General features: G+C 40.0%; 1 protein-coding gene and 1 long non-coding RNA gene across 21 annotated transcripts in view; one reads left to right on the top strand and one right to left on the bottom strand.

The window, feature by feature from the left end:
- Nucleotides 1-8,538: 8,538 nt before the first annotated feature.
- Nucleotides 8,539-13,953, bottom strand: part of PTPRK (protein tyrosine phosphatase receptor type K) — a 325,128-nt gene continuing 319,713 nt past the window's right edge. For all 20 annotated transcript variants that reach the window (XM_083434768.1, XM_083434774.1, XM_083434776.1 and 17 more), the window contains one exon: nucleotides 8,539-10,793. In XM_083434768.1, coding sequence (XP_083290894.1) covers nucleotides 10,740-10,793 — 54 coding nt within the window. In that variant the 3' untranslated portion in view covers nucleotides 8,539-10,739. The remainder of the gene's footprint in view (nucleotides 10,794-13,953) is intronic.
- Nucleotides 8,997-12,935, top strand: LOC310675034. Its single transcript, XR_014509862.1, has 3 exons — nucleotides 8,997-9,145; nucleotides 11,043-11,260; nucleotides 12,794-12,935. It is a non-coding gene; the product is annotated as an uncharacterized lncRNA (long non-coding RNA).

Below are 13,953 nucleotides of genomic sequence, written 5' to 3'. Positions count from 1 at the left end.
TTTTCCAGCGTGGTAGGTGTTTCAATATAGGGGAGCATTAAATATATATATTCTACCTGGAGTGTGAAGTGGTGCAGTCCAGTTATACACCCTACAACTCTTACCACCTCATTCCTTATTTAATCTTCTGCATGTGGGAAGACCTGACTAACAGTGAATAAAATTGTTATTGGTGTATATATGATTAATATTAATAGAGAGAGGCTTTTTCTGCCTCACACTAGTTCACAAAATAAAACATTTATTTTAATTCTGTATAGGTTGCAAACTTCAATTTTTCAAAAACCAGTATGAAAATGTGATGGCGAATAACGGGTAATACATAAATCAAGATTGCAGTTACTGATTCTGCACAGTGTTCATGAATTATTATGGTTACTATCTGTAGCAAACTGTTCTGTACATCAATCTTCAGTTTAAAAATTCCCATTCTCCTCATGCTTTTATTTTGATGGAAAAGCTGGTACACCCACAATATATATAAACATATTTACATTGAAACATTTAAAGTTGCTATTAAATTAGGTTTTGTTTTACTTTCAGATTGTATATCCTTAAGCAAAAAAGCAGTGAAATATCTTGACACATTTCCGTGGGATAATCCATTGTGTGTGTGTGTGTGTGTGTGTGATTTGTTGCCAATGAACATTAAGAAAACTAAGTCTTTGCAACATTTCTCTATATCCCAGAATTCATGACATATTTTTCAAGGTCAACAGAGAATGTATCTATACTGCAGACATGTCTGTTTCATACCAGCTTAACTATCATGGTTTCCCCTTAAAAATCATGAAAATTTGGACAAGGTGGTGACAGTTCTTAAGTGTTCTAGCTCATTTGAAGAACTATATACTTTAACATTTTACACGACTGTCTTCAGGTTTGACAGGACCATTGATGTGCCCTCTCTGGTCGCTTTCCTATACTGGTCTACTGCCTGGCTGCAGGCTTATCTAGTGGCAGTATCCATGACTTACCACAATGGTGTTTCATAGCTGTCTGCCACTTGGGGTGGGGGCAGGCTTGCAATCTGTTGGTGAATTCTGTTGGGACCCCAGCAGCTGGCTAAAGGATCCAGGTGTTAATGATGGGCCTGAAATTTTAATACCATGTTTCCTTTCTGTTCACAATATAATGTTATGGGATTGAATTTGGACTAAATGACTCTTGGAGACTCCTCCAAGCCTGTTATTCCATAGCTGTAAAATGGGATCTGGAGAGTAGAAGGACTACAGATACTGTCAGTCCAATTTCTTTTGTCAAGCAAACAGACCTAGGTATTCTGTTAAGTAACCTATTTGTTACATAAGGTAGGGGCAATATGTTGCCATAGAAATTAAATCTGAAGGAGCTGGCCCAATGCAGACAGTTCAGCAAAATAAGAACAGCAATAAAAAAGCTGTCCTCATTGCTTTTGCCACCCTGACCGCAGAAGGTCAAGGATGTCAAATATAAGACCTTGAGGCCCTTACCAGAACTTTTTGAGTGGTATAAACAGTCAACAGATATTAGATCAACTTCAGGGCTAGTAAATTGTGTGTCCAGACCCAGAAACATCCCCCCTAAATAAATTCACACTTGACTCAAAATTTTGGCTTTGGTTCTTGGCAGGTCAGCCAAGGGTGAACACCCGGATAAGCGGAAAGCCAGGAACGGGCTAACTCCGCCACCCAAATGTCCCCCTGGACTCAGGGATGGACACAACCTCCTCTCAGGGGTTGACCAAACCATCGAGTCCCTGGATTCCTTTAACGGAATACCCTTCACATAGGGATGACGAGAACGTTCTCCCATCTGTAGCACTTGAACCAGAGCCTATCTGCAACCTTACAAGTTGTGACGATTTGCTACGTGGCAAGCGAAACCCAAATGGCAACAGCCAATCAGCCAAGTGGGGAAAATCCTGCCGTGCCCCTGTCACAATGACAGACGACACACGACGGTGTAGTAATGTCAAGCGCAAAGCCCTAAAAGTAGGGAGAGGTCTGTGGGTGTTCCGAATGCATGCGCCGAAAGAGGAAGCTCTGGGTCACGTGCATGGGCATAAATAGGTCCCTCGAACCATTTGAACTGTGTCCCATTGGCCAGATTGCACCCAGCTTTGAGGGACCTACCAATCAGGTGTTGTGGCTGACTGACTGATCGTACCCACCCAAAACACAGGGTGTTGGTTTTCCAGGTCTCACTGCAATACATGCCCTCTTTAAGGGAGGACCCGATCTATGGGTTGCATTCATCTAACATATCCCTTCAGCGCAAGCCCTGCACAACTGCTTCTGCTTGTGCACGATGGCTTCCTTCCCACTCCTCCCCAGTGCCCTCTCAGTGCTCCCCCCCCCAATTGCAAAGGAAGGCTGGTGGTGTGTTGCTCCATCTAGCAAGCTGCCTGTTATATTGGGGAAAGTGTGTGCTCATCTAGTTCAGTATTTTGATATGTGTAGCTCTTCCTCAAAATTTTCAGCAGGCCTTAGATTTTCTAAACACATGGTTGGATCCAGAGGAAGCTAGTTGTGACCAACTTTTCACCATGATTTCAGTGGGACATAAGTGTTACTAATTTGTTGGGGATCTAACCCCCAGATTTGTACCTAAATGTGTGAGATCAGTTCTCTAGAATTCATAAGAATGAGCACTGTAATTTTAGTAGACAAAACCGTTTGTGGTTTAAGTATTATCGTAATGCCAAAGACACTGCCATGAATTTAAAAAAATAAATTTGAATTCTATTATTATTTCTCTGTGTAAATGATTAAGAGCAGAACAAATAACCAGGGCTTTATACTGAGGAGAAAGAACTTTGCTGCCTTGCACCTGGCATGAAAATATGCCAGTATTATCACATTCTGGAGGGCTTCCAGGCTCGCCAGATGCTGTTTTGTGCATGCCACCAAAATTTGCATTCTATCCCAAAGCTTGCAGAAAGATTGCTTCTTTCAGATAGTTATTTTCTGCAGAGTAATTTTAAACAGTCCTCCTTTTTTGTGTGCTCACTTAAAAGGTAAAAACAGTCTGGTGGCATAGATGGTGGGAAATAAAACTTTGTCACGTTCTGTGTTGTATATATATATATATATTTCCCCTTTGCAAATTGAAGCGAAAGGAGTTTTTAAAAGGTTTCTGTGGCTGGTGTTAAAGCACTTGATCTTAATCTTTAAGGGGCAAGAGAAAATCAATAAGCATTACAGTTATTATAGTAAGCATTTAGCAATTAATAAATCCCTCTTTAGGTACGATAACAAACAACTGGGCAAATTAAGCCCAGTTTATGAAGCCAAATGGCTTGTTTCTTTTCGTCAGACAAAAGTAATAAACATGCAGTGCAATCCTAAATGTATTTACTTAGAAGAAACCCTAATTGGGATCAGTGGGACTTGCTCTCAGGTAAGAGTAGGATTGTAGCCCAAACAGTTTAAATAGTTTCTGTTTTAGATAGAACTGCTGCCAAAATATGCCCAAAGTGAATTTGAAGACTTGCTAAGGCACAAAATCTAAGGAACAGAGAGAAGGAAAAACAAATCCCCAAATTTGGCGATTCTTGCCTGGACATGATCCCAGAAATTATGGAATCCAGTTTCTCTTTCCCATCTTCATTTGCACATCCTTGGAAACCCTAGTGCATGGGTAGGCAAACGAAGGCCTGGGGACCAGATCCGGCCCAATCACTTTCTAAATCTGGCCCACGGATAGTCTGGGAATCAGCATATTTTTACATGAGTAGAATGTGTCCTTTTATTTTAAATGCATCTCTGGGTTATTTGTGGGGCATAGGAATTCATTCATCCCCCCCCCCCAAAAAAAAATATAGTCCAGCCCCCCACAAGGTCTGAGGAACAGTGGACCAACCCCCTGCTGAAAAAGTTTGCTGACCCCTGCGCCTAGTATCACCAGGGAAACACATTGTGATTGAATGTGTGGAATGCAGCTCAGTTCAGTACACACTTACTTAGGAGTGAACTTCATTGAATACAATGAGACTTACATGTGTACAGAACAGGATTAGTATTATTAGAGAGTTGTGCTGGTCTGGCTTTTAACCTTGAAGATATTCCAATATATACAAGTTATTAGTACTATACCAGTTAAATTTGAAAATTTCCTTGATAGCTAAAGAGTCAACCTGCTTGACATTCCTTTCTTGGATTTGCAGTTGTTTCGAAGTCGTGACTGAATACAAGGCAAGTCCATGTATGTTTACTCACCATTTGAATAGGTAAATTAGCTTTTGGAAAAGTTCAGGACTTAACACCTCTTTTAAATTTTTCATTGTAACTTCCTTTCTACTAAACACTGAAGACCTTTTGAGGCAGAAAAGGTTGGGTTGGCTAAATCTCAACTGTTAATGGGGAGAGAAATAGTACAACATATAGGTTTTCCCCCACAAGATTAACTTCCACAACAGATTTCTCTCTGTTCCAAGGGAAAGCACAAATTGAATTACTTTCTCATTCGATGTAGAATGGGGCGAATGTTCAAGCAACTTTCACAATTACGTTGGGATTGCATGGCAGTTTCGGGAAAGGGCAATGGAAGAAGCTGTAAACTAAGAGTCTTTGTATTCCTTGTTGGTCAGTGGTGAACTGTCCCTTTTAAGTGCGCCACTAACAAATGTTTCCCTCAGGTGCCCCTGTTCTTGCTTGTTAGCATTTGAATTGACTTAGGAGAGCTGAAAGGTTTAGCGAGAGTCTTTACCTGTTATTGAATATCACATAAAGTTGTTCTCTTTTTTAGCTTTCCATTTTTACTGTCTGTAATAAAACTACATGGATTCTTGAGTACAATTTACTCCCAACTTTCACTGAAAGCCCTTTTGTTTTTTAGTGCACTGCTGTAGGGCAAATGAGGACATATGATTATCTTAACGGTCTCTAAATCTGAGGACATGCTGCTGCTATGCTTTTCCTAGCATAACGCTGAGTATAGAGTGAACCTTTGGCCCTGCATTATACAAAAACTGAACAAATTCTAGTTCCTAGATTTGCTTTGAGAGGATTAGGAGATCAAACTTTTTTAGCTTCCAAATTTTAGAGGAGAGGGTTATTTTGGCTTCATATTCTCCCACAGACTGATGATCTCTTTTCACAACTCTACATGGGGCACATCAAGTGTCTGCCCAGCTGCTGCATTAAACTGCAAGGGTCAGGAAAGAGAGCAAGAGAGCATGCACAGAAGTGTGTGACCTTGTTGATTCTTCTTGATCTTTTTGGTCTTACTTGGATGGTAGATTCCAGAAGGTGGTGCTTGAGGAATATTGTTTTGCCTTGTTGGGGGACTCCAGCACTGAGGTGGCAGAGTGTGATCTCTCCTATACTTTCCAACATGTGCATGAAACTGCTGGGTATGGTCATCTGGAGCGTGTTTCACCAGCATGCTCCTATTAATCTCAAGCTGGTGTGATAGTGGAAGTAATGAAGCAGTATCTGACAGTGGAGATGGACTGGATAAAAGCTAAGACATCGAATCTCAGTTCAGATAAGACTGAGATGCTGTTATGAGCAGATGGTTTCCTAGTCTGGATAGATAGTGTCAACCAGGTCTAGATGGGGTCACACCCTAGGGAACTTTTGATCTGTGGGCCAGTCTTTGCCCATGAGGTCCTTCCACCAATCCATGTCACTGGTGACGTCAACTGATGGGTATTAATCCTACATTGGCTGTGGGCTCTGTTCCAAGGAAGGAACGGTATTGTGCAGCCAAGGCAGCAAGATTTAATCTCTGTTCATCAGTTTCCCAAAAGCACTGTTTGGAGCACTTTGCCTGTGAACGGGTGGGTGGCAGAAGTGTGCAAGATTCTGCCATGCTTTAATTAAGATCAGAGCAAAGGGGACTTAATAGGAAGGATGAAGAAGCATGCAAATGCCATTGCAAGTCTCCCTCCATCCCTTTTAAGCCACCAATGTTGCTCCAGGTTCTTCTTCTATCAGGTTTGGCTGGTTACTCAAGTTACAGCTCTGTCTGGATGGAGATTACCATGTAATCTCTAGGTGACGCCTCCATAAGTCATTTTAAATAAATAAAAAGGTTGATTAGAAAATAAGATCACCATAGCCTCCTAATGATTTGGGAGAGCAATAGAATAATAGAACTGTAGATTTGGAAGGAGCACCTACTTTCTTCTCTCTTACGGATTTTGAATGATATTTTTCTGTCTAAATATGATGGCTCTTCAGCTTTTAATGGTGACACCAAATCCAGTACGATTTTAATGCCTTTCAAGCATATAAGACAGCCAGCAGTGATGGCAGGTTTCTATATTCCTCCCTGGCAATGTAGCTCAACTGAAGCACAACCTCAGTATTGCATAGGAAAGGGAGGCTAGTCCCCTGCGTGGCACTAGGAGACTGTTGTTGCCGATTTTCATGTATCAGATAATAGTGCAGTTCAGCCAAAGTAAGAGTGAGCAGAGCATTTCAGCCTCAGTTTTTTTAACCCCCCCCCCATCTATTTCTAAGCAAATCTCATAGGTATTTGGTAGAGACTACAACAAGCAAGTTTCTTTTGTCTGCCTTGCAGCAGTAGGGAACAGGGCTTTAGCTCACTGTTAGCAGCAGAATTCACTCAACATTCACTCAAGTTTTTGACTCCTTTATCTATTCTCCATTATACTATGAAAGAATTAAACCTTATTTCAAGACTGGCAGGGACGAGAAACTTCTTTTAGCATTCATCATTATTCCTTTTAAAACAGGACTTGAATTTAAATTTATTTCTCTAAGAAAACATGCACTACTGTATATGAACGCACAGTAATAGCAGGAAGCATGTATATAAGTGCAAGCTACTTCTAAGCAGTAGCTCAGGCACAGTAGAGCTACCCTGCTGTTCTCTAGAAGACAGAGCCCAAAAGTAGAAGGTTCCTCCTCTCCAAGAAGGAAAAAGTGTTTTCCAATTTGCCTTGACATCTTTCTCAAAAAGAAGGTAACTCTTTGCTGTCTGCTCCCCTCCTTCCATGATACTTCCAAGAGGTGATAAATACTGCGTTGGAAATCAAAGAACTGTGGCTTGCTTTAATATCAAGTGCTAGTCATACTTTGAATACACCCACTGATAACAAGTTACTTAGGTCCATTGATTCTGGTAGGTCTACAGGCAATGGCTGTTTTGTGTGTGTGTGGGGGTTACATTTCTGACCCTCATGTTCATCAGTAGAGCATGTGTAAGCCCGCCCCCTCCCCCTTTTCCGGCCACGTCTGGAGTGTGGCGATGCAAATGTGCAGTGGTGCTTCAGTTGGACGTGCCTAAAAATGAACCACTGCAATGTTTGGAACTACACAATGGGAAACTGGGCAATCACTCTTATACCCCAGCCCCCAATTTCAGTAAGGATCATAAAGTAAAAGTTGTGTGAAGGAATATAAAAAGTGGATATGTCAAAGGCAGTAACCAATGGACAGGCAAACTGGTAGGATCAACACTTGGACACGTATGGTAGGGACATTATGCCAGACGCTGTTGACATTTTTATCTGTTTGATAAATGAGCTTCTGATAATGGCAGTAAAAAAAAAAAAAAAGTGATATAAACTGTATCCTTATAGATTTTGTAAAGTCCCACCTGACAGTGCTTATTATGATCAAGCACTGGCTATATACTAAGGAATATGATACTATGAAGTACCGTACATAATATTTTACTAAAAGATGAATTGCTGTATTTTCTAGACCATCTGGAACAACCAAAATTAATTAAAATTTATGTTTCTGTAAAGTAATTACATTTTCAGGAGGGTTGCCATTGTTTGTTACTTGCATACTACTGCGCTGTTGGCCTGTGCAGTTTTGCTTGTTGTATAAATGTGGAAACTTTTAGGATTGGATAATATTGAACCATCTCTCAAGATGTATGCTATTAAAATGGAGGTAGAAATACACACATGTATTTTTTTGCACCAGAGTCCAGTTATTGAAGGTTATGAACATTACTCTAAATAAAAAATTCCTTCCAGTAGCACCTTAGAGACCAACTAAGTTAGTTATTGGTGTGAGCTTTCGTGTGCATGCACACCTCTTCTTCTTGTATCTTGTATTTTTTTTTATTTTGTTTCAACTACAGCAGACCAACACGGCTACCTACCTGTAACTAGAACATTATTAGAACATTACTCTAGTTTGGGCAAATATGCACCTTTATGGACAAACAAGAATGAGTTTAGTGAATATGAAATAATATTTTTTTCAAATCTTAAGTGGTTTCTGTTTTATATCTGATGAAAAGGAAGGCAATGTTAGGACCAAGGTAACTGTGGGAGGCAATGGAAGACAGGAGTGCCTGGCGTGCTCTGGTCCATGGGATCACGAAGAATCAGACACGATTAAACGACTAAACAACAACAAACTGTATGTTTAGGGTGGCTTTACAAAGAGGAAGAACCTTTTAACACATTTCCACCACAGTTTTACAACCACAGTTTCACCACTACTAAGATAAATTTGTTATTCTGAATTAATTAACCTTGAATAAAAAGGGTTGCAATTTTGCTACACAGTGCTTTCAAATAAAATGATTAGTGCAGTCAAAACAGGAAATAATATGAACTCAGCATTTTATAAAACTTCTTTAATTCACTCTTTCTTTACATGAGTATTTATAAGCACCTTGTAATTTACTCTTGATAAAAAAAATCAACAAGAAACAGGAATGATTTTCATTAGGAAAATATGTCCAGGCTTAAGAATGTGCATATGAAGATAAAAGTAAAAACATGGATAGTTTGCATACCAAGACTACAACCTTGATCTTGAATTGATTCAATCCATTTTGGCTTTGTCACAACACAAAGCTTCTATCAACACAATCCTAGACAACCAGTGGAGATAAAATGCATGCACAGCTGAAGGTGTTCTGAAAGTTTTTACTGCAGCCAGTCATCTCACAAATGAGTTGTATATTGCCAGTAATAAACATTTATTTATGCCGCTATAGTTATTTGTAGGGGATAGTGCTGTGTGGAAACTTAGCATCTCAATTTCTTGATTTTTTTTTCTTCTGCTGCAAAACAGGCTCCCATCTGCTTCCATTATACATTGCTCCAGTGCCCTGTGGTTTTCCAGGCTGCCATCACTTCCTTTTTTGAAAAAAAATCTGATGACCTCTTCCCCTGAGCTTTAATTGAAGGACAGGAAGTCGGGAAGCTAGCTGAATGCCTGAGGTCAGTGAACTTGTTAATTTTGTGTTTAAAAGAAATCATTAATTTACTATTTGTTTTATTTATTGCATTTATATCCCACCTTTCTGCCGAAGCACCCAAACGCTTTGCAATTTTAAAATACTAAAACAAATAATAAAAAGTATAGTAAAAAATAATTTGGGGCGGGGATAAACAGCAGTCAGGCACACAGTGGAGAGCCCCCCGCCTTTCTGTGCTTATAAGAAAGCTGATTTGAAGACATTGTGAGATTTTCAGGAAACTCGGTCCCCCAAGAAGGCAGTAGAATGCAAACCACTGGAAAGATGATTTGCAGAATGAAAGAAAGGATGGTCACAAACAGGTAATCAGAAGAAAACGCACCCAAATCCATGAGAAGTTCACCAAAATCCCCTTTCTGATAAATTACAGATGCAGTTTATTTTCTCATTAATAGTCAGTATTTGCAGAAGGAATTTAGATTGAAGCACTTCTCTGTTGCATGGCTGGCTGGGATGCCTCCAGCCTGTCAACATGAAAAGAAATGTGGTTTGTTTTTGAAACCAAGCATTCCTTTCTTCTTGCTCTGCATTTCACACATCTTGTACTAACCTATTTGTTCCTTTTAAAAAAATAATGGAATTATGTCCACCATTGTTCAAGTCATAAGCAAGGCCATATGTGTGCAGTTGCCATTTGATTCAGATTATTAGACTCTGGGATGGTACTATATTTGTTGAGAGAACTTTTGATTTGGACCTTCTCCAACAAAGTCATTTGCATGGATTCATTCATAAGTGTGTATACAACAACAACAACAACAACAACAAATCACCATACCAGTGTTTTCTGGTCTACCTATTAAAAGTCTCTCTCTTTCTCTACTTTCACAGAAACATACAAAAAATAAGCTACAAAAATTGCTTACACTTGATTTCCGCACAAAAAAAGCTTTTTTGAGAAAGAATGGTTTTGTTCAGCCATCATAAAAGGAATGTCAGTAAACAATAAATACAATGTGCTTTCCCCCCTCCATATCAACATATTTACACTTGAGTCTTTGGCTTATGTTTAGATTTCTTTATAAAGAACTTTGATCAGGCTGTCATTGCACATTAAAACAAAATAAGCCAGTTATCATACATATATATCTATATATATATATTTTCTTGCAACACATGAAACCTATAGAGACTATCAATCTGCACAGTTTTGTTTTACTTTTTAACAGTTTATCAAATTAAGAACGAAAGGAAAATAAAATGTTGACTAGAATAGATACATGCAACAGATGGTGGTTCTAGTGTAACCGAGAAACAACTGAATATACAAACACTGGAAAAATCCTACCTCGAACAGCAGACGTGCTCTGCCTCTGCTCTTCTTGATTTTTGTGGCACTATATGTTCATACTGTGTACAGGCATAGAAACAGTTCTTTATATATATATTTATATATAATTAAGATACACCATTTATTAAGAAAAATACTTTTGCATTTAAAAATTAAGTCTCCCTCTTCACTAAAATCTTTCTTCACAGGTTCAACAGCTGATGCCAAAACAGTTTATTAAATTTCTTATTATTTGGTTCACTTGATTGCATCCACCCTTTTCTGACTAAGATGATTCGAGGTACTCAAGTGCAACGTCGTAGCAGAAACGATATTGCTCCTAAGGGGAGGAATGCAAAGAGTCAGTCAGATCATGCAATAAATAAATAAATAAAATGAGATAAGAAGTGACATTCCTTAAAACTGCATGATTTGCTTTGACAGTATCAAGACTTTACTTTGATATGAATTTATTTTTTTGTAATGCTTAGGTGTATGTGTTCCTGCTATAGCTTGAGATGCATCTTAAAGCAAGATGGTCTAGGAATCTCCTTGTGACTAATGGTTTGCATCCCTGTGATTCTTTCAGCTACTCTACCAGATAGAAAACAAACAGTTTTCATTAATCAGCGTGAAGAACTTTACCGCCTCATCATGGACAACATTCATTTCACAAAGTCAAACAGCATCCAGCCATTAACAAACATCTCTGCTGCTAAACTGAAAGGAACCCAAGTCCAGCTTTTCCCGTTGTGACAGGGAGCTCTGTAAGGTCAGATATCTAAGAATTTCAATTTCAATCTGTTGGTAAGTAGATATGTACAGCAAGAGTTTGCAGCTGGACTGTACAAAGTTATGCATTCTGAGATACGTGTTTTGCTCCAAGGTCCACTCTCAGGGAGAAAAGAAATTCAGATCCTCACTAAGATGAAGATTTTCTGCATTCTCAAAGGGAGAGACAGAGAAATTCCCCTCCCACTCCCACTGCTCCATCCCCCAGCCCTAAGTCTAGAAACTTAATCTTGTAAGCAGGAAGTGGGGAAAGCTTTCTGAAAGCTCCCCCCCCCTGTTCTTTTTGGTTATCTGATCATCTTGCTAAATGTAGGGCAGGTAACAAAGCTACATGGGTTTTCTTGGCTTGCTTCCTCACCTAGCTTGAACAGCTGCTGTGTTCAAGATGGTTCACCTACATAATACAGGGACACTGAAAACATGCAACTACAGAGCAAGATTGCAATGAAGTATAAGTATTTTTTTTCCATTTTCTGTGCTAAAGATTAAATAGTAACCTGTGAAATTCTAGGCAAGAAGCTTATTGATTACATTACACTGTGTATGTTCTGAAGTGATTTTAATTGCAAAAGTATCAAAAACAGCCTTATTAAAAGTGCCCTCTTAGGAAACAAAACAACCCACCTAGTCCTTAAACCTGTTTGGAAATTCAGCAGCCAAGCAGAGAATACTACAGGATGGGACCTGTAAGTAATTGGAAGTGAAGGGAGGGGGGAAAGCCATTTTTCTCTACCTTCTCTCCCCCCACCCCAAGCCTCTACTACCTTTAGTTAAGAATGTTGGGGAAAATTCTGATGAAGACAGAAGCAGAAATTGCTGATGTTCACCAGGGGGCCTCACCAGGGACTGGCTGCTTTTTTGTTTGTAACTTTGTTCTAACAGAACTCCCAAACCCGGGTCTCAGACAAGCTCTGCATGCGCCTGCTGACTGGTATTCATTGGTTTTTGTTTTTCTTCAAGTGTACACATGCTACAAAGTTACTGTTTCCCTCTGTTTACATTGCATTTCGTTTGCATTGAAATGGTGTGGATTAATTATGCCATTAATCACAGCAGACAGCCAGAGAACATAGTATTTGATGCAAACCAAACTGCAGTAGAATTGAAACAGCGCTGACTGTGATCAAGATAGGTCGGAATGATAATTGTTGTCTTCTTATGGCCCAGCTTTTAGTTTGCTGTATCTGACACAGCTTCATGCTCTCATTGCCTCCTACCCTTCCCATAGACCAGGGGTAGGCAACCTAAGGCCTGGAATCCGCCTTCTCAATCTGGCCTGCAGACGGTCTGGGAATCAGCGTGTTTTTACATGAGTAGAATGTGCCCTTTTATTTAAAATGCATCTCTGGGTTATTTGTGGGGCATAGGAATTAGTTCATTTTTTCCCCAAAATATAGTCCGGACCACCTCATGCTGAGAAAGGTTGCTGTTCCTTGCCATAGACGTGCCCTGCACCTTCCACTCCTTTTTGCTTTCTTACACTATGGGAAAAGGAAAAAACCCCACCCACTAGCTAATATACTAATAGCTATTTCTGTTTTACTATAGGCGGTGACAATTTTAAGTGCAACCAATTGACGTGTGATCACTGACACATGGATCCTTTTGGACCTGGAAGAAGGCAGAACGGTGGCAGGAGGCACTTATATGCACTCTGCCGATGTGCATGGGGGTGCCGTGAACAGAACCCTCACACAAAATCTCCCTTCCCCATCGTTTAAAAAGAAACAAACAGATTGAGGTGAGTTTGGCTTCTTTTTCTGTTTTTTTTTTTTTAAGATGGGGCTAATCTTACCTTACTATTTTTTTTGTGGGGTAGCCTGGTTCTTTTGTCTGTTTTCTTTGTTTTGGGTCTAGGTGTGTGTGTTTTGCATGTGAATATATGCATGCATATATATATATGTGTGTGTGCGTGTGTGTGTGTGTGATTTTGACTGTGTTTTTTGTGGGTTGACTAGAAGGCATAGATCATGGGGTGAGCTAACTGGAGGGTAAGAGTGACCTTTAGCTCCCTACAGCTGACTTCAGGAAGAAGTGAAAAGTTCCAGAAACGCTAAGGCCATAGGGCAACTGTATTTCCTGTAAATACAGAATTCCAGCCTGGGCCGTTTAACCTCAACCAGCTATATGAGAACATGGGTAGTAGTAGTAAGCAAGTGACTTGTGTCTCTGTGTTATCTATAGCAGGAGTAGCCAGCATACTGCCCTGCAGATGCTGTTAAGCTCCAACTCCCATGAGCTCCAGCAAGCATGGCCAACTGTCAGGGCTGAAGGGAGATAAAGCCACCAACATCTGGAGGGCATGGTGTTGGCTCTATAGCCAGGTCTGTTGCCTTACTGTAGGCTCTGGACAGCCTCCTTTCTGTTGAGAGCCCTCAGAAGTATTCAATCAAGGTCCTCATAACAAAGGAGGGTAGGCGTGAAGCCAGTGATGGCAGGGGCCACTATGCCTTTTCTCTCTTTCTCTCAATGTTTGTTGATTCGGCAGGAACAGATTACTGCTGCCAGAGGGCTTTTGAAACTAGGTGGAGGACTGTAGGTTGCCCACCCCTGCCTTAGAGCTACTTTCTCTCTTCTTCTCTCCCAAGGTATCGCGTCATCTGTAGATTATAGATTGTGATAGCTTCCTGACACTGTATACCAAATCACACAGGAAGTGAACTTTGAGATGTTTCAATGAGTAAGGTGTAACCACAAGATTTCCCAAA

Source organism: Podarcis tiliguerta (assembly GCF_965153285.1).
Source record: "Podarcis tiliguerta genome assembly, chromosome: 3".
Classification (NCBI taxonomy): Eukaryota; Metazoa; Chordata; class Lepidosauria; order Squamata; family Lacertidae; genus Podarcis; species Podarcis tiliguerta.
This window is presented reverse-complemented; position numbering and strand designations above follow the sequence as displayed.